Genomic DNA, 25,617 nt, shown 5'->3' on the forward strand with positions numbered 1-25,617 from the left:
CTCCCAAACAGAATTGCCGTCCTTTTTTGGTGGTATTTGATCACCTCTGCGGTTTTTATTTTTTGCGCTATAAACCAAAATTGAGCGACAGTTTTGAAGAAAAAAAAAGGAAAACGATATTTCTTACTTTTTACAATAATAAAAATCCCCCAAAAATATATAAAAAAACCTTTCTTCTACATATTTTTGGTAAAAAAATAAAAAAAGTGCAATAAGCGTTTATCGATTGTTTTGCGCAAAATGTATACCGCCGTCCTTCCGGAGAGGAAAGCCGATGAGGTCATGTGATCTGTGAGGGAATAAATACCTGGAGATCTATATCTGATGACAGGCAGACCGCGCATGCGTCGGCGCGCTCTCCATTGACTTCCATTCATTTTGCGCTCGTTGGTTCGCGTGTGGCGGCGGCGGCGGAACGCACATGTAGGGCGCAGAAAACGATCGCTGAGAAGATATTCCCGGCGCACAGGAGGAGATGTGATAATGAAGTGTGTGTGCGGGGGAGGGGAGCTGCCAAGTTTTACTATCGCGTTCCCAGAATCTGCGAATATCCAACGCTGCGAATATTACCTGAAGCCGCCCCCCCCTCCCCCATCAACCTGCTAATGATATTTTCCCGATTTCGCTACTTCTCTAATTTTAGTCACTGTGACGTCATCACCGGGTCTCTGCGCATCTCTATGCAATACAGGCAGATCATGGCTGGTGGGAGGGGCCAGCAGGGGGGGGCGGTACATAACTTCCTGAGAACATCCCAGCCCCCGACCTCGGTACTCCTCTGCAGAGCCCTCAGTGCTGATGCAAGCAGTGGGAGGAGTTATGCAAATATCAAATTGCCTTGATTGGCGGGTGTCAGTCTGGAGCAGGAGGGGCAAGAGGGGAGGCTGCCCGGGCGCTGGTATCACAGGGTGCAGGGGGGGGGGCAGCAGGAGTGTATGGAGGGATCTCCATGTACAGGGCAGACCAAAAATCAGGGGCCCCATAGCAGTTGTATGTACTCTGTACTCCGACCCCCCCCCCCCTGTAGTTTTCTTTAGTGGGTGGAGCCTGCTGGGCTCCTCCCACAGATCTGCTCTCTCTTCTTGGGCAGGATGATTGGTCTGGTTTCTGCCCCCCTCCTGTAGTTTTCTGTAGTGGGTGGAGCCTGTTTTGCCCCTCCTACAGCTCTGCTCTCTCTCCTTGTGATGGGAGACTAGTCTTGTCTCCGCCCCTCCTGTAGTTTTATGTAGTGGGTGGAGCCTACTTGGCTCCTCCTACACCTCTGATCTCTCTCCTTGTGCAGGTTGATTGGTCTGGTTTCTGACCCCCCCCCCCCCCCCCCTTAGCGTTCTGTAGTGGGTGGAGCCTGCTGGGCTCCTCCCGCAGCTCTGCTCCCTTTCCTTGTGCAGGAGGACTGGTCTTATCTCTGCCCCCTCCTGCAGTTTTCTGTAGTGGGTGGAGCCTGCTGGGCCCCTCCCACAACTCTGCTCTCTCCCCCCTTGTACAGGAGGACTGGTCTGGTCTCCGTCCCCTCCTGTCGTTTTTTTGTAATGGGTGGGGCCTGCTGGGCTCCTCCCACAGATCTGCTCTCTCTCTCTGTGCAGGGTGATTGGTCTAGTCTCCTCCCCCCCCTGTAGCTTTCTGTAGTGGGTGGAGCCTGCTGGGCTCCTCCCGCAGCTCTGCTCGCTTTCCTTGTGCAGGTGGACTGGACTTGTCTCCACCCCCCCCCTCCTGTAGTTTTCAGTAGTGGGTGGGGCCTGATACTTTCACAATGTAATATCTGGGTTTGGTGCACCTGAAGTGGATTTATATCCTTTGTGGCTATTGAGGAATATTTATATATAAGGTTTATCATGGAGGAGGTGATACGAGATTTTATCATTTATTTCAACGCCCACCAATACAGACTCCGCCCACCAATACATTTCCTTCAATCGGTGTATTCTCTCACCCTGCCCTGAGATTCCGACCCGGGATAACGATCCTCATCTCTGTGATTTCTTTTTTCTTTTTGTAGTGTTTTTTTTTTGTTTTTTTTTATTAATTTTAAATGATAACAAATGTCCAGAAATCACATGACAGATATTGGAGGGGGGAGGAGCAAAAACAGAAAAAAAAAAACTTCATCACAATATCAAATCAATACAAACATAATAATCCATTTTAATTCATTGGAAATATAATAATAGATCACAATGAATATAAATATAACAGATCATAATGTGAACGTAATAATATATCATGAATAATAGTAAACATAATAATCACTGTAAATACAGAATAATAATAGTAATAATAATCCAAAATCCTTGAAAACAGATCATGTAAACATAATAAAAAAAAATAGAGTATTTAAAAACAAAACAAAAAAAAACATAATAATAAATCATAATCAAGGTAAATACAGTATAATAATATACCAAAACCATTGAAAATAGAACGGATCATAATATAAACATAATAATATATCATCAATTATTGTAAACGTTATAAAAAATAAAAAATCATTTATGATATTATTACGTTCACATTATGATCTGTCATATTTATATTGATTGTGGTTTATTATTATATTTACATTGATTATGATTTATTATTGATTTTTTTTTGTTTGTTTTTTAAATACTCTATTGGTTTATTATTATGTTTACATTATTTAAAAACAAAACAAACAAAAAAACATAATAAAAAATCATAATCAATGTAAATATAATAATAATAAACCACAATCAATATAAATATGACAGATCATAATGTGACCGTAATAATATATCATAAATGATTGTAAACATAATAATCACTGTAAATACAGTATAATAATAATAAACCAAAATCATTGAAAACAGATAATGTAAATCTAATAATAAACCAATAGAGTATTAAAAAAACAAAAAAACATAATAATCAATTATAATCAATGTAAATATAATAATAAACCACAATCAATATAAATATGACAGATCATAATGTGAACGTAATAATATCATAAATGATTTATGATTTATTATTACGTTTACAATACTTTATGATATATTATTATGTTTACATTATGATCCGTTCTATTTTCAATGGTTTTGGTATAATATTATTATACTGTATTTACATTGATTATGATTTATTATTATGTTTTTTTTTTTTTTTTTTTTAAATACTCTATTGTTTTATTATGTTTATATTATCTGTTTTCAATGATTTTGGTTTATTATTATTATTATTATTATTATTATTATTCTGTATTTACAGTGATTATTATGTTTACAATAATTTATGATATATTATTATGTTTACATTATAATCTGTTATATATTGTCAATGGTTTTGGTATAATATTATTATACTGTATTTACATTGATTATGATTTATGATTACGTTTACAATGTAAATACAGTATAATATTATACCAAAACCATTAAAATTATAACCGATTTATAAGGTAGCAACATCATAAACCAATAAAAAGTATTTAACAAACAAAAAAAAATCCTAATCAATGTAAATCTAATAATAAACCATAATGAATATAAATAGAACAGATCATAATGTGAACATAATAATATATCATAAATTATTGTAACCGTAATAATAACTGATAATGTAAATACAGTATATTATTATACCAAAACAATTGACAATATATAACAGATTATAATGTAAACATAATAATAAACCAATAAAAAGTATTTAAAAAACAAACACACATAATAATAAATCATAATCAATGTAAATATAATAATAAACCATTATGATCTGTTCTATTTATATTGATTAAGGTTTATTAATTTTATTTACATTGATTATGATTTATTTTTTTATTGTTTTTTAAATACTTTTTATTGGTTTATTATGTTTACATTATAATCTGTTATATTTTCATTGATTTTGGTATAATAATAATAATTTTATACTGTATTTACTATTACATTTACAATAATTTATGATGCATTATGTTTACATTATGATCTGTTCTATTTATATTGATTAAGGTTTATTATATTTACATTTATTATTATTTTTTGTTTTTTTTTTAAATACTTTTTATTGGTTTATTATGTTTACATTATCTGTTATGTTTTCAATGGTTTTGGTTTTATAATATACTGTATTTACTATTATTATTACATTTACAATAATTTATGATATATAATGTTTACATTAAAAACTGTTATATTTTCAATGGTTTTGGAATAATAATAATAATAATAATAATAATAATAATAATAACAATATACTGTATTTACTAGTATTATTATTTAATTTACAATAATTTATGATATATTTTTACATTATGATCTGTTCTATTTTTATATTCATGATGTAAACATAATGCATAAATTATTGTAAACATAGTAAATACAGTTTATTATTATTATTATTATTATTATTATTATTATTCCAAAACCATTGAAAATATAACAGATTATAATGTAAACATAATAAACCAATAAAAAGTATTTAAAAAAACAAACATGATAAATAAATCATAATCAATGTAAATAATAATAAACCTTAATCAATAATATAAATAGAACAGATCATAATGGTTTATTATATTTACATTGATTATGATTTATTATTTTTTAAATACTTTTTATTGGTTTATTATATTTACATTGATTATGATTTATTATTTTTAAATACTTTTTATTGGTTTATTATGTTTACATTAATTATGATTTATTATGTTTATTTTTGCTTGTGTTTTAAATACTTTGTATTGGTTTATTATGTTTACATTATAATCTGTTATATTTTCAATGGTTTTGGTATTATAATAATAATAATATACTGTATTTACTATTATTACGTTTACAATAATTTATGATATCTTATGTTTACATTATGATCTGTTATATTTTTATATTCATGATGTAAACATAATGCATCATAAATTATTGTAAATACAGTTTATTATTATTATTATTATTATTATTATTCCAAAACCATTGAAAATATAACAGATTATAATGTAAACATAATAAACCAATACAAAGTATTTAAAACACAAGCAAAAATAAACATAATAAATCATAATCAATGTAAATATAATAATAATAAACCTAAATCAATAGAAGAGATCATAATGTAAACATAATAATATGATGTAATGATAGGAAAGGTCATAATAAATCACAATCCATGGAACTGGAATAATAAACAAAGATTACAATAGAATAATAAGATACAATGAATGTAATAATAATAATAAATGGCGGAAGGAAGAAGATTCGGTACTTGGATGTGGGCGGATCTCTGTCTCGTGTTCTGATTATTAGGAGAAGATCTCATTTCTAGATTCCCCCCCCCCCCCATTTCTGAATTGTTTGGACTCTTCCAAGAATTCCAGAGAGAGGATTGTGAGATCGTAGGATTTATTAATGAATATTCTCCCAGAGGTGTCCCTTGCTTCATACATATATACACTGTATTGTCAAAAGTATTGGGACGCCTCCTTCCTTTACACGCACATGAACTTTAATGACCCCCCCAGTCTTAGTCCGGAGGGTTCAATATTGAGTTGGCTCCGCATTTTGCAGCTATAACACCTTCACCTCTTCTGGGAAGGCCGTCCACAAGGTTTAGGGGTGTGTCTATGGGAAGGCCGTCCACAAGGTTTAGGGGTGTGTCTATGGGAAGGTCTGTCCACAAGGTTTAGGGGTGTGTCTATGGGAAGATCCGTCCACAAGGTTTAGGGGTGTGTCTATGGGAAGGCCGTCCACAAGGTTTAGGGGGTGTGTCTATGGGAAGGCCGTCCACAAGGTTTAGGGGTGTGTCTATGGGAAGGGCGTCCACAAGGTTTAGGGGTGTGTCTATGGGAAGGCCGTCCACAAGGTTTAGGGGTGTGTCTATGGGAAGGCGGTCCACAAGGTTTAGGGGTGTGTCTATGGGAAGATCCGTCCACAAGGTTTAGGGGTGTGTCTATGGGAAGGCCGTCCACAAGGTTTAGGGGGTGTGTCTATGGGAAGGCCGTCCACAAGGTTAAGGGGTGTGTCTATGGGAAGGGCGTCCACAAGGTTTAGGGGTGTGTCTATGGGAAGGCCGTCCACAAGGTTTAGGGGTGTGTCTATGGGAAGGCGGTCCACAAGGTTTAGGGGTGTGTCTATGGGAAGATCCGTCCACAAGGTTTAGGGGTGTGTCTATGGGAAGGCCGTCCACAAGGTTTAGGGGGTGTGTCTATGGGAAGGCCGTCCACAAGGTTTAGGGGTGTGTCTATGGGAAGGCCATCCACAAGGTTTAGGAGGGTGTGTCTTTGGGAAGGCCGTCCACAAGGTTTAGGAGGGTGTCTATGGGAATGTTTGACCATTCTTATAGAAAGGGCATTAGTGAGGTCAGGAACTGATGTTGGACGAGAAGGCCTGGCTCACAGTCTACGTTCTAATTCATCCTAAAGGTGTTCTATTGGCTTGAGGTCAGGGCGCTGTGCAGGCCAGTCAAGTTCCTCCACCCCAAACTCCCTTATCCATGTCTTTATGGACCTTGCTTTGTTCACTGGTCCAAGTCATTTGGTGGAGGGGGGATTATTGTGTGGGCTTGGCTCCTCAGGAGTTGGGCTTGGCCCCTTAGTTCCAGTGAAGGGAACTCTTAAGGCGTCATCATAACAAGACATTTTGGGCTGGGAGCGGTGGTATCCGGGGCTGGGAGCGGAGGTATCCGGGGCTGGGAGCGGAGGTATCCGGGGCTGGGAGCGGTGGTATCCGGGGCTGGGAGCGGAGGTATCCGGGGCTTGGAGAGGCGATATCCGGGGCTGGGAGCGGAGGTATCCGGGGCTGGGAGCGGACGTATCCGGGGCTGGGAGCGGTGGTATCCGGGGCTGGGAGCGGAGGTATCCGGGGCTTGGAGAGGCGATATCCGGGGCTGGGAGCGGAGGTATCCGGGGCTGGGAGCGGCGGTATTCTGGGGCTGGGAGCGGCGGTATCCGGGGCTGGGAAAGGCGATATCCGGGGCTGGGAGCGGAGGTATCCGGGGCTGGGAGCGGAGGTATCCGGGGCTGGGAGCGGAGGTATCCGGGGCTGGGAGCAGAGATATCCGGGGCTGGGAGCGGCGGTATCCGGGGCTGGGAGCGGAGATATCCGGGGCTGGGAGCGGCGGTATCCGGGGCTGGGAGCGGCGGTATCCGGGGCTGGGAGCGGAGGTATCCGGGACTGGGAGAGGCGATATCCGGGGCTGGGAGCGGAGGTATCCGGGGCTGGGAGCGGCGGTATTCTGGGGCAGGGAGCGGCGGTATTCTGGGGCTGGGAGTGGAGGTATCTGGTGCTGGGAGCGGAGGTATCCGGGGCTGGGAGCGGCGGTATTCCGCGGCTGGGAGCGGCGGTATCCGGGGCTGGGAGCGGCTGTATTCCGGGGCTGGGAGTGGCGGTATTCCGGGGCTGGGAGCGGCGGCATTCTGGGGCTGGGAGCGGCGGTAATCCGGGGCTGGGAGCGGCGGTATCCGGGGCTGGGAGAGGCGGTATTCCGGGGCTGGGAGCGGCGGTATCCGGGGCTGGGAGAGGCGGTATCCGGGGCTGGGAGCGGAGGTATCCGGGGCTGGGAGCGGCGGTATTCCGCGGCTGGGAGCGGCGGTATCCGGGGCTGGGAGCGGCTGTATTCCGGGGCTGGGAGTGGCGGTATTCCGGGGCTGGGAGCGGCGGCATTCTGGGGCTGGGAGCGGCGGCAATCCGGGGCTGGGAGCGGAGGTATCCGGGGCTGGGAGAGGCGGTATTCCGGGGCTGGGAGCGGCGGTATCCGGGGCTGGGAGCAGCGGTATCCGGGGCTGGGAGAGGCGGTATCCGGGGCTGGGAGCGGCGGTATCCGGGGCTGGGAGCGGAGGTATCCGGGGCTGGGAACGGAGGTATCCGGGGCTGGGAGCGGCGGTATCCGGGGCTGGTAGCGGAGGTATCCGGGGCTGGTAGCGGAGGTATCCGGGGCTGGGAGCGGCGGTATCCGGGGCTGGGAGCGGCGGTATCCGGGGCTGGGAGCGGCGGTACCCGGGGCTGGGAGCGGCGGTACCCGGGGCTGGGAGCGGCGGTTTCCCGGGATGGGAGCGGCGGTATTCCGGGGCTGGGAGCGGCGGTACCCGGGGCTGGGAGCGGCGGTATCCTGGGCTGGGAGCGGCGGTACCCGGGGCTGGGAGCGGCGGTACCCGGGGCTGGGAGCGGCGGTACCCGGGGCTGGGAGCGGCGGTATCCGGGGCTGGGAGCGGCGGTACCCGGGGCTGGGAGCGGCGGTACCCGGGGCTGGGAGAGGCGGTATTCCGGGGGGCTGGGAGCGGCGGTATCCGGGGCTGGGAGTCTGTACATCACACTGGAGTGATAATGGTTAAATCCCCCCCCCCTCTTATTCCTCGTCCTTTCCAGGCTGTGACGTTCCCGATGACGTCTCGTCTGATCCCCAATGACACCGATATGTGGAGAGATCACAGACCCCTCCCCCGACCTTTCATATCATCAGATGAAAGTGTTCATATCAATAAAATATATTCCATTGATGTGTACATTGGGGGGGGAGGGGATGGTGCTCCTTCCAATGACCAATCAGATGTGACGTTTATTCCTTATCCTCCACTAGAAGAATGACGATCTGAATGTTGCCTAGTTTCATAGTTGCCGTGTTACATTGTTATATCGCTGCACAGGGTCACAGTTACATTGTTATATCGCTGCACAGGGTCACAGTTACATTGTTATATTGCTGCACAGGGTCACAGTTACATTGTTAAACAATTACATTTATACATTGTTATCTGATTATAATAGTTACATTGATACACAGCTGTATAATTATAATGTTATATGGTTACATTGTTGCATGTTACATTGTTACAATGTAATAATGTAGGCATGTTCTCCATTGTGGAATAGTTACATGGCTGGCGGTCCCTGGCATGGCTGGTGGTCCCTGGCATAACTGGTGGTCCCTGGCTTGGCTGGCGGTCCCTGACATGACTGGTGGTCCCTGACATGGCTAGTGGTCCTTGGCTGGCAGTCCTTGGCATGGCTGGTGTTCCCTGGCATGACTGGCATTCCCTGGCATGGCTGGCGTTCCCTGGCATAGCTGGCATTCCCTGGCATGGCTGGTGGTCCCTGGCTTGGCTGGCGGTCCTTGGCATGGCTGGTGTTCCCTGACATGGCTTGTGGTCCTTGTCTTGGCTGGCGGTCCTTGGCATGGCTGGTGTTCCTAGGTGTGGCTGGTGGTCCTTGGCGTGGCTGGTGGTCCCTGGCGTGGCTGGCGGTCCTTGGCATGGCTGGCGTTCCCTGGCATGGCTGCCGTTCCCTGGCATGACTGGTGGTCCTTGGCATGGCTGGCGGTCCTTGGCATGGCTGGTGTTCCTAGGTGTGGCTTTTGGTCCTTGGCGTGGCTGGTGGTCCCTGGCGTGGCTAGTGGTCCTTGTCTTGGCTGGCGTTCCTTGGCATGGCTGGTGGTCACTGACATGGCTGGTGTTCCTAGGTGTGGCTGGTGGTCCCTGGCATAGCTTGCGTTCCCTGGCGTGGCTGGTGGTCCCTGGCATAGCTGGCGCTCCCTGGCATGGCTGGCGTTCCCTGACATGGCTGGTGTGGCTGGCGGTCCCTGGCATAGCTGGCGTTCCCTGACATGGCTGGTGTGGCTGACGGTCCCTGGCATAGCTGACGGTCCCTGGCATAGCTGGCGGTCCCTGGCACGGTCAGCGGGTTGGTGACACGGTGGAACGCTCCCACCATTGTGTGGGATGTTTGTGCGTTTGGCTGGTTTTCCGTGTGAGCGCACGCGTACCTCGGTTGCCATGGTAACTGTCTAGCCTTCCTCGCCATCCTCTACTGTAAGGCACTCGGGAGGCCGCAGAGCCGCTCGCACCCCGCAGAGCTTTGTTACGGCGATGCTGAACGCAGAGCTCGGTTACCATGGCGATGTACTGTACGGAGCGCCGACGTGACATCAGAAGGGGAACAAAAAAAAAAAACGGATTCATTGTATCCAATTGAAAAAAGCCGAGATGCCCGCTGAGATCTCTGTACCAAGGTGGGGGGAGGGGCACAGGGTGGGGCTGACAAGGGGGGGGCAATAATAAAATAGTGAGGGCAAAATATAGATCTGCCCCTTCCAATCACCGAATTCCCACCACAACCGCCATCATCCCGGGAAATCTACCGCCGAGGCGTAAAATGTCCGCGGGAAGTTTTTATTTTTAAGGAAAATCACAAATAAAAAAAATAAAAAAAGCCTGTGTGAGAAGCTTCTGATGGAAGCTGTGATGACCCAACAACATGGAGGATCCAGGAATTGATTCCCTGACTTGTAACAACATTGACAGGTTCAGTGGCGTACCAACTGGGGGGCTAGGGGGGTCATCCGCCCCGGGTGCCAAGTGCTCTGGGTACGCCCCTGGACAGGTTCCCTTTAGTATAAAATGAATGAAATAATAAAGAAACATTGTATAGAATGTAGAAGTGGATTCCATAGAAGGGACACATTCTAGAGTGTCAGATCTTGGGACAAGAATAGAGAAGTGGGAACTTTTTGTCGCTCAGTAAATTAATTTTTTTTCTCTGTTTTTAGAGTTTTTCTTCAGCGGTCACAAAGAATTCCAACTGTCCAACAACAACACCAAGCCGGCCAATCCCCCGCCGTCTGCAGAAATCCCCCCGCCACCGGAGGGCGCCGCCCCCACCGAGAGCCCGGAGGAGGATGAGGAGGAGGAAGAGGACGAGGAGGTCCTGGGGAAGGTGAGTCCTCCCACCGGGGATTGGTGGATCGAAAATGGATGGTTGTGCCGATCTGGGGGATGTATGGGAGGGCCAATCGGACGAAAACGTCCAACGTATGGTAAGACATGGGGGAGGGGGGGGCAGAGATTGGACGAGACGGATTGGTCACAAGATCCAGGCAGGCAGCTAAAGTCGCATGCAGATCACCGCTCCTCCTGGTAACGCCCAGCCTGGCCCCGCCCCTTCCTCCCAACAGTGGTCACTGATGCGGTTCATCCTGGAGAAGTGAGAAGGGGAGGTTTGGGACAAGCTCAACTTTTACAGAAGATCTGCATGGAACTTCAGCTGCCGTACACTGGTCGGAACCTCTGTGTTTTCACACTTCAGATGCGACAGTTGACAGTTCTGTCGCCCCCTGCAGTGCTCTGAGGTAGAACTAGAATTAGGGTTAGTGTTAATGCCTGACTTAGGATATCATTGGGGATCTCATTGGGGATATAGTTAGGGTTATCATTATTGGGCTTATCATCATTGGGGATATCATTATTGGGGATACAGTTGGTCATCATTTGGGATATTGTTGGGCTTATCATTGTTGGGGATATAGTTGGGCTTATCACTGTTGGGCTTATCACTGTTGGGCTTATCATTGTTGGGGTTATAGTTGGGCTTATCATTGTTGGGCTTATCATTGTTGGGGATATAGTTCGGCTTATCGTTGTTGGGCTTATCATTGTTGGGCTTATCATTGTTGGGCTTATCATTGTTGGGCTTATCATTGTTGGGGATATCATTGTTGGGGATATAGGTGGGCTTATCGTTGTTGGGGTTATCATTGTTGGGGATATAGTTGGGCTTATCATTGTTGGGCTTATCATTGTTGGGCTTATCATTGTTGGGCTTATCATTGTTGGGCTTATCATTGTTGGGGATTACATTGTTGGGGATTACATTGTTGGGGATTACATTGTTGGGGATTACATTGTTGGGGATATCATTGTTGGGGATTACATTGTTGGGGATATCATCATTGGGGATATAGGTGGGCTTATCATTGTTGGGGTTATCATTGTTGGGGTTATCATTGTTGGGGTTATCATTGTTGGGGTTATCATTGTTGGGGTTATCATTGTTGGGGATATCATTGTTGGGGATTACATTGTTGGGGATTACATTGTTGGTGATTACATTGTTGGGGATATAGGTGGGCTTATGGTTGTTGGGGTTATCATTGTTGGGGATATAGTTGGGCTTATCATTGTTGGGCTTATCATTGTTGGGCTTATCATTGTTGGACTTATCATTGTTGGGCTTATCATTGTTGGGGATATCATTGTTGGGGATATCATTGTTGGGGATATCATTGTTGGGGATATCATTGTTGGGCTTATCATTGTTGGGCTTATCATTGTTGGGCTTATCATTGTTGGGCTTATCATTGTTGGGGTTATCAATGTTGGGGATATAGTTGGGCTTATCATTGTTGGGCTTATCATTGTTGGGCTTATCATTGTTGGGCTTATCATTGTTGGGCTTATCATTGTTGGGTTTATCATTGTTGGGTTTATCATTGTTGGGCTTATCATTGTTGGGCTTATCATTGTTGGGCTTATCATTATTGGGGATATAGTTGGGATTATCATTGTTGGGCTTATCATTGTTGGGCTTATCATTGTTGGGGTTATCATTGTTGGGCTTATCATTGTTGGGGATGTAGTTGGGCTTATTGTTGGGCTTATCATTGTTGGGCTTATCATTGTTGGGCTTATCATTGTTGGGCTTATCATTGTTGGGCTTATCATTGTTGGGGATATCATTGTTGGGGATATCATTGTTGGGGATATAGTTGGGCTTATCATTGTTGGGGATATCATTGTTGGGCTTATCATTGTTGGGGATATCATTGTTGGGGATATCATTGTTGGGTTTATCATTGTTGGGGATATCATTGTTGGGTTTATCATTGTTGGGTTATCATTGTTGGGTTTATCATTGTTGGGTTTATCATTGTTGGGTTTATCATTGTTGGGTTTATCATTGTTGGGGATATAGTTGGGCTTATCATTGTTGGGCTTATCATTATTGGGGATATTGTTGGGGTTATCATTGTTGGGGTTATCATTGTTGGGGTTATCATTGTTGGGGTTATCATTGTTGGGGTTATCATTGTTGGGGTTATCATTGTTGGGGTTATCATTGTTGGGGATGTTGTTGGGCTTATCATTGTTGGGCTTATCATTGTTGGGCTTATCATTGTTGGGCTTATCATTGTTGGGGATATAGTTGGGCTTATCATTGTTGGGGTTATCATTGTTGGGGTTATCATTGTTGGGGATGTAGTTGGGCTTATTGTTGGGCTTATCATTGTTGGGCTTATCATTGTTGGGGATGTAGTTGGGCTTATTGTTGGGCTTATCATTGTTGGGCTTATCATTGTTGGGCTTATCATTATTGGGGATATAGTTGGGATTATCATTGTTGGGCTTATCATTATTGGGGATATAGTTGGGATTATCATTGTTGGGATTATCATTGTTGGGCTTATCATTGTTGGGCTTATCATTGTTGGGCTTATCATTGTTGGGCTTATCATTGTTGGGGATATAGTTGGGCTTATCATTGTTGGGCTTATCATTGTTGGGGTTATCATTGTTGGGCTATTCATTGTTGGGGATGTAGTTGGGCTTATTGTTGGGCTTATCATTGTTGGGCTTATCATTGTTGGGCTTATCATTGTTGGGCTTATCATTGTTGGGGATATCATTGTTGGGGATATCATTGTTGGGGATATAGTTGGGCTTATCATTGTTGGGGATATCATTGTTGGGCTTATCATTGTTGGGGATATCATTGTTGGGGATATCATTGTTGGGTTTATCATTGTTGGGTTTATCATTGTTGGGTTTATCATTGTTGGGTTTATCATTGTTGGGTTTATCATTGTTGGGGATATCATTGTTGGGGATATAGTTGGGCTTATCATTGTTGGGCTTATCATTATTGGGGATATTGTTGGGGTTATCATTGTTGGGGTTATCATTGTTGGGGTTATCATTGTTGGGGTTATCATTGTTGGGGATGTTGTTGGGCTTATCATTGTTGGGCTTATCATTGTTGGGCTTATCATTGTTGGGCTTATCATTGTTGGGCTTATCATTGTTGGGGATATAGTTGGGCTTATCATTGTTGGGCTTATCATTGTTGGGGTTATCATTGTTGGGGTTATCATTGTTGGGGATGTAGTTGGGCTTATTGTTGGGCTTATCATTGTTGGGCTTATCATTGTTGGGGATGTAGTTGGGCTTATTGTTGGGCTTATCATTGTTGGGCTTATCATTGTTGGGCTTATCATTATTGGGGATATAGTTGGGATTATCATTGTTGGGCTTATCATTATTGGGGATATAGTTGGGATTATCATTGTTGGGCTTATCATTGTTGGGCTTATCATTGTTGGGGATGTAGTTGGGCTTATTGTTGGGCTTATCATTGTTGGGCTTATCATTGTTGGGCTTATCATTGTTGGGCTTATCATTGTTGGGGATATAGTTGGGCTTATCATTGTTGGGCTTATCATTGTTGGGCTTATCATTGTTGGGCTTATCATTGTTGGGGATATAGTTGGGATTATCATTGTTGGGCTTATCATTGTTGGGGTTATCATTGTTGGGCTTATCATTGTTGGGCTTATCATTGTTGGGGTTATCATTGTTGGGCTTATCATTGTTGGGCTTATCATTGTTGGGGTTATCATTGTTGGGCTTATCATTGTTGGACTTATCATTGTTGGGGATATAGTTGGGCTTATCATTGTTGGGCTTATCATTGTTGGGGATGTAGTTGGGCTTATTGTTGGGCTTATCATTGTTGGGCTTATCATTGTTGGGCTTATCATTATTGGGGATATAGTTGGGATTATCATTGTTGGGCTTATCATTGTTGGGGATATCATTGTTGGGCTTATCATTATTGGGGATATAGTTGGGCTTATAATTGTTGGGAATATCATTGTTGGGGATATAGTTTGGGGTTATCATTTGGGATCGAATTTGGTTTCCTTGCCAACAAACGCATTGATCAGCATGTGATTAGTTTTGAATTTTGAGGCCGATCGCTGGGGATTCCTCTCCATACGATCGCCTCCATTTCCCCGGCTCCCCGGATGAGGGAAGGTCGGTGATCAGTTTAGTAATTGGTAAAGATCAATAATTTTATTAGAGATTTATCGTCCTGATCTAATCTTTGCCCGTCTTTTGATTTCTCTCACAGAAATGTTTTAAGACGCCCAACGGCTTTATGTGCGAATCCAAAGCAAATTCGGTGAGCTATGACATCACGGAGTTGGCGACCTCGTCCCTGATCGGTGAGTGGCGCGATTGTCGGGAACATTGAAGAGACGCGTCTGCACATTCTGTCCCGGTAACACTTTGGCGCCTCGGTTCTGGTTTTCTTGTTCCCAATCATCTGCTAATTCTGACATCTGTATGCGGAGGGCCGGCGATGGGTTGGAGGGTCTCTCACTCGCAGACATTCCAGTAATTGGCTCCAATCTTTGAGAGTCGTTTTGATGAGTGTTTCTGTGGAAACCGCACAGATCTGACCCTCGCTGGGTCCCCTTCGCCTTTTTCACCGACACACACAGAACATTTAAGTGACCAAATGTCAGAAGATTTGCAAAAGACATAAAAATTATAGGAGAGTGATGGCCCCCCGGCCCATCCCCGGTCAGAGGTCTATATGAGGCCACCATAGATGGTCCAACTAAACGCCATGGTAGAAGACCTGAAAGCAGCTGTAGGTTAGAGATTGAGCGGTGGTGTAGTATGGGGGGGGAGGCTGGGCACGGGGAAGTTTTTCCTGGGTGCATAGTTCTTAGGGCCACAAAATTTATACTTCCCAACCATCCCGGATTTTGCGGGAGTGTGCTGGAATTCCATCAAAATCCTGGCATCCAGTGGATTCTGGCTGGATCCCGTTATTCTAGTTCCAGAGCAAGTTCCAACACTTTGGCTCTACAAATTCACCCGGTAGGGGTGCGCTAGCCCCGGGGCACCTGCCCCGCATCCCCCTATCACCCTGAAATCTCCCCAACCATCCCAGATTCTGCGGGACTGTCCTGGAATTCCATCAAAATCCCGGCATCCTGCGGATTCTGGCTGGATCCCGTAGCCTAGTTCCAGAGCAAGTTCCAACACTTTGGCTCTACAAATTCACCTGGTAGGGGTGCGCTAGCCCCGGGGCACCTGCCCCGCATCCCCCCATCATCCTGAAATCTCCCCAACCATCCCAGAATCTGCGGGACTGTCCTGGAATTCCATCAAAATCCTGTCATCCCGCAGATTCTGGCTGAAAACTGTAGCCTAGTTCCAGAGCAAGTTCCAACACGTTGGCTCTACAAATTTACCTGGTAGGGGTGCGCTAGCCCCGGGACACCTGCCCCGCATCCCCCTATCACCCTGAAATCTCCCCAACCATCCCGGATTCTGCGGGACTGTCCTGGAATTCCATCAAAATCCCGGCATCCCGTGGATTCTGACTGGGTCCCGTAGCCTAGTTCCAGAGCAAGTTTCAACACTTGGCTCTACAAATTCACCTGGTAGGGGTGCGCTAGTCCCGGGGCACCTGCCCCGCATCCCCCCATCACCCTGAAATCTCCCCAACCATCCCAGAATCTGCGGGACTGTCCTGGAATTCCATAAAAATCCCGGCATCCCGCGGATTCTGGCTGGGTCCCGTAGCCTAGTTCCAGAGCAAGTTCCAACACTTGGCTCTACAAATTCACCTGGTAGGGGTGTGCTAGCCCCGGGGCACCTGCCCCGTTTCCCCCTATCACCCTAAAATCTCCCCAACCATCCCAGATTCTGCGGGACTGTCCTGGAATTCCATCAAAATCCCAGCATCCCGCGGATTCTGGCTGGATCCCGTAGCCTAGTTCCAGAGCAAGTTCCAACACTTGGCTCTACAAATTCACCTGGTAGGGGTGCGCTAGCCCCGGGGCACCTGCCCCGCATCCCCCCATCACCCTGAAATCTCCCCAACCATCCCAGAATCTGCGGGACTGTCCTGGAATTCCATCAAAATCCCGGCATCCCGCGGATTCTGTCTGGATCCCGTAGCCTAGTTCCAGAGCAAGTTCCAACACTTGGCTCTACAAATTTACCTGGTAGGGGTGCGCTAGCCCCGGGGCACCTGCCCCGCATCCCCCCCATCACCCTGAAATCTCCCCAACCATCCCAGAATCTGCGGGACTGTCCTGGAATTCCATCAAAATCCCGGCATCCCGCGGATTCTGTCTGGATCCCGTAGCCTAGTTCCAGAGCAAGTTCCAACACTTGGCTCTACAAATTTACCTGGTAGGGGTGCGCTAGCCCCGGGGCACCTGCCCCTTTCACCCTGAAATCTCCCCCTCTGCAGCAGCTGGGGTTTCTCCTCGGCCCCTCCTCGGGTATCCTGCATAAGAGAAGGAGGAGGAACCAAGAGAGGGGATGCCCCCCAATATTGATCTGCGCTGATCTAGGGTGACCACATTTTCAAACTACCATTCAGGGACACCATCCGCCCCCCAACCCTCGGATGATTGGCCCCCCTGACATGCAACGATTGGCCCCCCCTGACGTGCAACAATTGGCCCCCCCTGACGTGCAACGATTGGTCCCCCCTGACGTGCAACAATTGGCCCCCCTGACGTGCAACGATTGGCCCCCCCTGACGTGCAACGATTGGCCCCCCCTGACGTGCAACGATTGGGGGCCCCCCCTGACGTGCAACGATTGGGGGCCCCCCTGACGTGCAACGATTGGGGGCCCCCCCGACGTGCAACGATTGGGCCCCCATGAAGTGCAACGATTGGGCGGCCCCCCCTCACGTGCAACGATTGGGCGGCCCCCCCTGACGTGCAACGATTGGGCGGCCCCCCCTGACGTGCAACGATTGGGCGGCCCCCCCTGACGTGCAACGATTGGGCGGCCCCCCCTGACGTGCAACGATTGGGCGGCCCCCCCTGACGTGCAACGATTGGGCGGCCCCCCCTGACGTGCAACGATTGGGGCCCCCCCTGACGTGCAAGGATTGGCCCCTCACACACAATAAGACTTTGTCCTTTCCTTTCCGGTTTCCAGGTTTGGTTCAGACCATCAAGGATCACATCACCAAGCCCACAGCCATGGCCCGGGGACGTGTGGCCCACCTGATAGCGTGGAAGGGTTGGAGCGCCCCCCAGTCCAGCTGGGACCCTTCTCTGACCGACGAGGAGCATTACTCCGATCTCACCGATGAGCTGAAAGAGGCGCGCTTTGCAGCCGGTACGGAGGGGGCCTACAGAACCGGTGGTGGGTTTTGGGTTTTGTTGGGTTATTTTCCTCACCCAGTAGGCGACCCCTGCAGGAGGAGTTCTGCTCTGTTCAGACCGACCAGGAGCGGGGTGAGCTGGAGACTTTAGAAGGCCGTCTGTGTGCAGGTGCCGGGTTCCGGGGGGGCGGGGGGGCGGATGGTACTTCAAAAATGTTATAAGATGATTGGCCAACTCTCTGTGGACTCCTTTAGATCGCCCTTCAGCCAACTATACAGATAATAACGATTGTTATTGGTGAAAAAGAAAAGGTTCTGGAGGAATGAATGGGGAGCAGAAATGGGAAAAGATAAGTAGGGAGCAGAAATGGGAGTGACATCCAGTGTGTCTAAATCAGTAGCGGGTCTCAAAAGATCGGGAATTGAAGCGCTGGGAAGAAGAGTGAGCCAGGCAGGAAGCAGAGGTTCAGTAGGGAGCAGAGAAGGTCAGGCAGGCAGGAAGCAGAGGCTCAGTAGGAAGCAGAGAAGGCCAGGCAGGCAGGAAGCAGAGGCTCAGTAGGAAGCAGAGAAGGCCAGGCAGGCAGGCAGCAGAGGTTCAGTAGGAAGCAGCGGTCAGGCAGCAGAGGTTCAGTAGGAAGCAGCAGTCAGGCAGGCAGCAGAGGTTCAGTAGGAAGCAACGGTCAGGCAGGCAGCAGAGGTTCAGTAGGAAGCAGCGGTCAGGCAGCAGAGGTTCAGTAGGAAGCAGCGGTCAGGCAGCAGAGGTTCAGTAGGAAGCAGCGGTCAGGCAGGCAGCAGAGGTTCAGTAGGAAGCAGCGGTCAGGCAGCAGAGGTTCAGTAGGAAGCAGCGGTCAGGCAGCAGAGGTTCAGTAGGAAGCAGCGGTCAGGCAGCAGAGGTTCAGTAGGAAGCAGCGGTCAGGCAAGCAGTCTATTATTAATTTTCCATCTGCAGCTGCCGGTCAGTCTTCTCTCTCCTCGGTGACCCAATTCCCCCCTCCCCCATCCCGGGGGAATCTCTGGACACCCTTCATGATTCATTCTTTAATGAGCCTCATTTCCTACCCCTCGGATCCTGGAAGTGTCAGGTTTCTGGGGCAGATCTGCTGTGCAGCTGCTTCTCACGTCTGCGATAATAAATGACTCCGAGCTTCTCCACCGCTGAGAAAGTTCTGGAAAGTTTCCAAGCCGAACTCCGAGATAATAAATCCATCGGCCATGAAACTTCTTCCGGAATCTTCTTCCAGTAATCCCGTGTGATAAAGACCAATCACTGCTGCCCTCTATCCTTGTGCAGGGGGACTGGTCTAGTCTACGCCCCTCTCCCGTAGTGGGTGGAGCCTCCCACAGCTCTGCCCTCTATCCTTGTGCAGGGGGACTGGTCTAGTCTACGCCCCTCTCCTGTAGTGGGTGGAGCCTCCCACAGCTCTGCTCTCCCTCCTTGTGCAGGGGGACCGGTCTAGTCTACGCCCCTTTCCCGTAGTGGGTGGAGCCTCCCACAGCTCTGCTCTCTCTCCTTGTGCAGGGGGACTGGTCTAGTCTACGCCCCTCTCCCGTAGTGGGTGGAGCCTCCCACAGCTCTGCTCTCCTTATGCAGGGGGACTGGTCTAGTCTACGCCCCTCTCCCGTTGTGGGTGGAGCCTCCCACAGATCTGCTCTCTCTCCTTGTGCAGGGGGACTGGTCTAGTCTACGCCCCTCTCCCGTAGTGGGTGGAGCCTCCCACAGCTCTGCTCTCTGCAGTGTGCAGGGGGACTGGTCTAGTCTACGCCCCTCTCCCGTAGTGGGTGGAGCCTCCCACAGCTCTGCTCTCTCTCCTTGTGCAGGGGGACCGGTCTAGTCTACGCCCCTCTCCCGTAGTGGGTGGAGCCTCCCACAGCTCTGCTCTCTCTCCTTGTGCAGGGGGACTGGTCTAGTCTACGCCCCTCTCCCGTAGTGGGTGGAGCCTCCCACAGCTCTGCTCTCCCTCCTTGTGCAGGGGGACTGGTCTAGTCTACGCCCCTCTCCCGTAGTGGGTGGAGCCTCCCACAGATCTGCTCTCTCTCCTTGTGCAGGGGGACTGGTCTAGTCTACGCCCCTCTCCCGTAGTGGGTGGAGCCTCCCACAGCTCTGCTCTCTCTCCTTGTGCAGGCGGACTTGTCTAGTCTACGCCCCTCTCCTGTAATGGGTGGAGCCTCTCACAGCTCTCCTCTCTCTTCTTGTGCAGGGGGACTGGTCTAGTCTACGCCCCTCTCCTGTAGTGGGTGGAGCCTCCCACAGCTCTGCTCTCTCTCCTTGTGCATGGGGATTGGTCTAGTCTACGCCCCTCTCCCGTAGCGGGTGGAGCCTCCCACAGCTCTGCTCTCTCTCCTTGTGCAGGGGGACTGGTCTAGTCTACGCCCCTCTCCCGTTGTGGGTGGAGCCTCCCACAGCTCTGCTCTCTCTCCTTGTGCAGGCGGACTTGTCTAGTCTACGCCCCTCTCCTGTAATGGGTGGAGCCTCTCACAGCTCTCCTCTCTCTTCTTGTGCAGGGGGACTGGTCTAGTCTACGCCCCTCTCCTGTAGTGGGTGGAGCCTCCCACAGCTCTGCTCTCTCTCCTTTTGCAGGGGATTGGTCTAGTCTACGCCCCTCTCCCATAGTGGGTGGAGCCTCCCACAGCTCTGCTCTCTCCTTGTGCAGGGGGACTGGTCTAGTCTACGCCCCTCTCCCGTAGTGGGTGGAGCCTCCCACAGCTCTGCTCTCTCTCCTTGTGCAGGGGGACTGGTCTAGTCTACGCCCCTCTCCTGTAGTGGGTGGAGCCTCCCACAGCTCTGCTCTCCCTCCTTGTGCAGGGGGACTGGTCTAGTCTACGCCCCTCTCCCGTAGTGGGTGGAGCCTCCCACAGCTCTGCTCTCTTTTCTTGTGCAGGGGGACTGGTCTAGTCTACGCCCCTCTCCCGTAGTGGGTGGAGCCTCTCACAGCTCTGCCCTCTCTCCTTGTGCAGGGGGACTGGTCTAGTCTACGCCCCTCTCCCGTAGTGGGTGGAGCCTCCCACAGCTCTGCTCTCTTTTCTTGTGCAGGGGGACTGGTCTAGTCTACGCCCCTCTCCCATAGTGGGTGGAGCCTCTCACAGCTCTGCCCTCTCTCCTTGTGCAGGGGGACTGGTCTAGTCTACGCCCCTCTCCCGTAGTGGGTGGAGCCTCTCACAGCTCTGCCCTTTCTCCTTGTGCAGGGGGACTGGTCTAGTCTACGCCCCTCTCCCGTAGTGGGTGGAGCCTCCCACAGCTCTGCTCTCTGCAGTGTGCAGGGGGACTGGTCTAGTCTACGCCCCTCTCCTGTAGTGGGTGGAGCCTCCCACAGCTCTGCCCTCTCTCCTTGTGCAGGGGGACTGGTCTAGTCTACGCCCCTCTCCCGTAGTGGGTGGAGCCTCCCACAGCTCTGCTCTCTTTTCTTGTGCAGGGGGACTGGTCTAGTCTACGCCCCTCTCCCGTAGTGGGTGGAGCCTCCCACAGCTCTGCTCTCTTTTCTTGTGCAGGGGGACTGGTCTAGTCTACGCCCCTCTCCCGTAGTGGGTGGAGCCTCTCACAGCTCTGCCCTTTCTCCTTGTGCAGGGGGACTGGTCTAGTCTACGCCCCTCTCCCGTAGTGGGTGGAGCCTCTCACAGCTCTGCCCTCTCTCCTTGTGCAGGGGGACTGGTCTAGTCTACGCCCCTCTCCCGTAGTGGGTGGAGCCTCTCACAGCTCTGCCCTTTCTCCTTGTGCAGGGGGACTGGTCTAGTCTACGCCCCTCTCCCGTAGTGGGTGGAGCCTCCCACAGCTCTGCCCTCTCTCCTTGTGCAGGGGGACTGGTCTAGTCTACGCCCCTCTCCCATAGTGGGTGGAGCCTCTCACAGCTCTGCCCTCTCTCCTTGTGCAGGGGGACTGGTCTAGTCTACGCCCCTCTCCCGTAGTGGGTGGAGCCTCTCACAGCTCTGCCCTTTCTCCTTGTGCAGGGGGACTGGTCTAGTCTACGCCCCTCTCCCGTAGTGGGTGGAGCCTCCCACAGCTCTGCTCTCCCTCCTTGTGCAGGGGGACTGGTCTAGTCTACGCCCCTCTCCCGTAGTGGGTGGAGCCTCCCACAGCTCTGCTCTCCCTCCTTGTGCAGGGGGACTGGTCTAGTCTACGCCCCTCTCCCGTAGTGGGTGGAGCCTCCCACAGCTCTGCTCTCTCTCCTTGTGCAGGGGGACTGGTCTAGTCTACGCCCCTCTCCCGTAGTGGGTGGAGCCTCCCACAGCTCTGCTCTCCTTATTCAGGGGGACAGGTCTAGTCTACGCCCCTCTCCCGTAGTGGGTGGAGCCTCTCACATCTCTGCTCTCTCTCCTTGTGCAGGGGGATTGGTCTAGTCTACGCCCCTCTCCCGTAGTGGGTGGAGCCTCCCACAGCTCTGCTCTCTCTTCTTGTGCAGGGGGACTGGTCTAGTCTACGCCCCTCTCCCGTAGTGGGTGGAGCCTCTCACATCTCTGCTCTCTCTCCTTGTGCAGGGGGATTGGTCTAGTCTACGCCCCTCTCCCGTAGTGGGTGGAGCCTCTCACATCTCTGCTCTCTCTCCTTGTGCAGGGGGATTGGTCTAGTCTACGCCCCTCTCCCGTAGTGGGTGGAGCCTCTCACATCTCTGCTCTCTCTCCTTGTGCAGGGGGACTGGTCTAGTCTACGCCCCTCTCCCGTAGTGGGTGGAGCCTCCCACAGCTCTGCTCTCTCTCCTTGTGCAGGGGGACTGGTCTAGTCTACGCCCCTCTCCCGTAGTGGGTGGAGCCTCCCACAGCTCTGCTCTCTCTCCTTGTGCAGGGGGATTGGTCTAGTCTACGCCCCTCTCCCGTAGTGGGAGAGGGGCCTACAGGGACTGGTCAGTACAGGGATTCTGGTTCTGTACCTGTAATACCCAGCTGCCTCTTCTTCTTCTTTGGGGTCTAATTCACCCTTTTGCTGTCTCTTATTTCAGGGGTTGCCGAGCAGTTCGCCATCACTGAAGCCACCCTGAGTGCCTGGTCCTCGCTGGACGATGAAGAGATGCATTATGGGTTGGGCTCCGGGGAGATACGCCAGCTCCAAGGTAAAGTCCCGACATCAAATATCTCCATTGCTCTGCCGGTCAAGGCCTTGGGCACACTGTGCGCCACTCAGGGGCCTCTGGGAATTTTTTTTGCGCCCCTCCATGGTGGCAAAAGCTGCGCTTTGGCACGAAAAACAAAATGCTTGACGCGTGTGAACGTATCTAAACGCAGGTTACAGCTAGGAACATCAAGCGCTTGAGCGTCTATTCAGAAAAACGCTTTGTGCGTCTAGACGCGTTTACGCGCGTTCAGCGTTTTTTTTTCTTCTGCCAGGTGGAAAGGCGTCTCGGAGAGATGGGCGGACGCCCCGTGTGCGTGAGGCGTGAGGGACAACCAATCGGAAAATGGGTATAAAATATAATTGTCCTCGTTGGATAAAACAAGATCGTTGATTTCCTGTCTGTTGCTTTGTTTTGGTGGTTAATAGGTCAGTTGGGCCCCCGATGGGCTCCCGATGGGGCCCCTGTGTTACTGCAGGCTGGGTGAGAGCGGAAAGCCCCTCCCCCGCGCGTACCGACCAATAAGAAGAGTTGATGGGTTTACATCCTAAAAAGATAAACGCAGACGGACAATTTTATTTGATATTTTCATGAACTGATACTTTGTATCTTTTTCTTTCTTTGCGCTTCTTCCATGACAGATAAGAAGGCGCGCTGCTATTTATAGAAAGGCCTGGAATTGTTCCGCGTCAGTAGTGACTAATGAAGGGGGGTTTTCTCTCTGGGGGGGGCGGGGGGGTTCTATTTAGGGCTATTATTAGCACATCGGGTCCAAAGATGTTCTGTTAATCCTCGCTGTGCCAGCTGGGCCGTATTCCGCCCTTTAGGGAAGGATGACGTCTCCTGTGCTGCGAACGTTTCCTACTGACCCTCACCCGGGGCTGTCTTGATGCATGGGTACTCCTGGGCACTTACCAGGGGCCCCAGGTGCAAGGGGGCCCCATTTAAGTCTTGCATTACATCATACTTGCCAACTGTCCCAGATATGCGCTTTTTACTGAGCAGCATCTCGGAACCTGAACTGTGCCTTCCTAATCCCTCTATACCGTGCCCTCCTGATCCTTCTGTCCTGTGCCCTCCTGATCCTTCTGTCATGTGCCCTCCTGATCCTTCTGTACCGTGCCCTCCTGATCCTTCTGTACCGTGCCCTCCTGATCCTTCTGTACCGTGCCCTCCTGATCCTTCTGTACCGTGCCCTCCTGATTCCTCTATACCATGCCCTTCTGATCCTTCTGTACCGTGCCCTCCTAATCCCTCTGTCCTGTGCCCTTCTGATCCCCCTGTACTGTGCTTTCTTGATCCCCCCCCTGTACTGTGCCCCCTGACCCCCTTTTACTGTGCCCTCCAGATCCCCCCCTGTAGTGTGTCCTTCTGATCCCCCTGTACTGTGCCCTCCTGATCCCAGCATTGTGCCCTCCTGACTCCGCTGTGCGCTCCTGATACCCCCCCCCCCCCCAACCTCTGTTCTGTGTCCTTCTGACCTCATGTACTGTGCTCTCCTGACACTCCTCTATTGTGCCCTCCTGATTCCAGTATTGTGCCCCCCTGACCCCCCCTGTACTGTGCCCCCCTGACTCTGCTGTGCCCTCCTGATCCCGCCCCCCCCAACCTCTGTACTGTGTCCTCCTGACCTCCTGTACTATTCCCTCCTGACCCCCCTTTACTGTGCCCTTCTGCCCCCCCCCCCTGTACTTTGCCCTCCGGATCCCTCAGTATTGTGCCCTCCTGACCCCCCTGCACTTTTCCCTTTGTGTTGCTTAGTCTTTGATTTATTGAATGATTTTTATAATTGTTTAAAATCAATTTTGCTAATTAATTCATTAACAATTACCAAGTACTAATAAATATATGTTTAATTCTATCAACTATTAATACTTTCATTCTTGAGGGTAGGTGCATAAATTGGGGCAGGCTGGTAGAGCATTACTTTGCCCAGGGGCCCATGATGCTATTAGGATGCCCTTGCCCTCACATGGGGTAAGAGTCGTGTCGCTGCCCCTTTGTGACTGTAAATAAGAAATGTGCGCAGTACAAAAGACGTCTTTCTGTAATGGGCGGAATATAGCCCGGCCGGCAGAGCGAGGGTTAACGGGACCCATCTGCTTAACGGGTCCCTCGGGGCACCGCCATCCGCTGCGTCCTCCTGGTGAGCGCGCGGGCACACACAGCGCCTTCTATTCCTGATTAATAGAACCAACCCAGTTTAGGAGCCTGAGGCGCGTTTGAGGCGAGGAGCCGCAATGTGGGTCCTTAAAGGGGCGCTCCACCCGGAACGTTTTCTTTAGCTCTGCATAGAGCTGGGAAGGTTTTCTCCCCCCCTGGCAGGTAGATCCCCCCCACTTCTCCTCTCTGGCCTCGTTTTATGAAGAATCCACTAGGGGGCAGCAGCTTTGTAAGTTCGGACACAGGATCTGTTCATGTTTTATTTTTCTAGGCAGCCCTCTTGTGGCAGAATTGTGTCATTGCATCTCTCTCTCTCTCTCTCTCTCTCTCTCTCTCTCTCTCTCTCCCTTTCTCTCTTTCTTTCTCTCTCTCTTTCTTTCTCTCTCTCTTTCTTTCTCTCTCTCTTTCTCGCTCTCTCTCTCTCTTTCTTTCTCTCTCTCTCTTTCTTTCTCTCTCTCTCTTTCTTTCTTTCTCTCTCTCTCTCTCTCTCTCTT

General features: G+C 49.4%; 1 protein-coding gene across 1 annotated transcript in view; it reads left to right on the forward strand.

The window, feature by feature from the left end:
- Positions 1–10,469: 10,469 nt before the first annotated feature.
- Positions 10,470–25,617, forward strand: part of FAM131C (family with sequence similarity 131 member C) — a gene marked incomplete at its 5' end in the record, with an annotated part of 16,770 nt that continues 1,622 nt past the window's right edge. Inside the window, 4 exons of the mRNA XM_040326963.1 lie at positions 10,470–10,652; positions 14,904–14,997; positions 17,753–17,935; positions 22,850–22,960. Coding sequence (XP_040182897.1) covers positions 10,470–10,652; positions 14,904–14,997; positions 17,753–17,935; positions 22,850–22,960 — 571 coding nt within the window. The remainder of the gene's footprint in view (positions 10,653–14,903; positions 14,998–17,752; positions 17,936–22,849; positions 22,961–25,617) is intronic.

This window comes from Rana temporaria, chromosome 10 (genome assembly GCF_905171775.1).
Source record: "Rana temporaria chromosome 10, aRanTem1.1, whole genome shotgun sequence".
In the NCBI taxonomy this organism is placed as follows: Eukaryota; Metazoa; Chordata; class Amphibia; order Anura; family Ranidae; genus Rana; species Rana temporaria.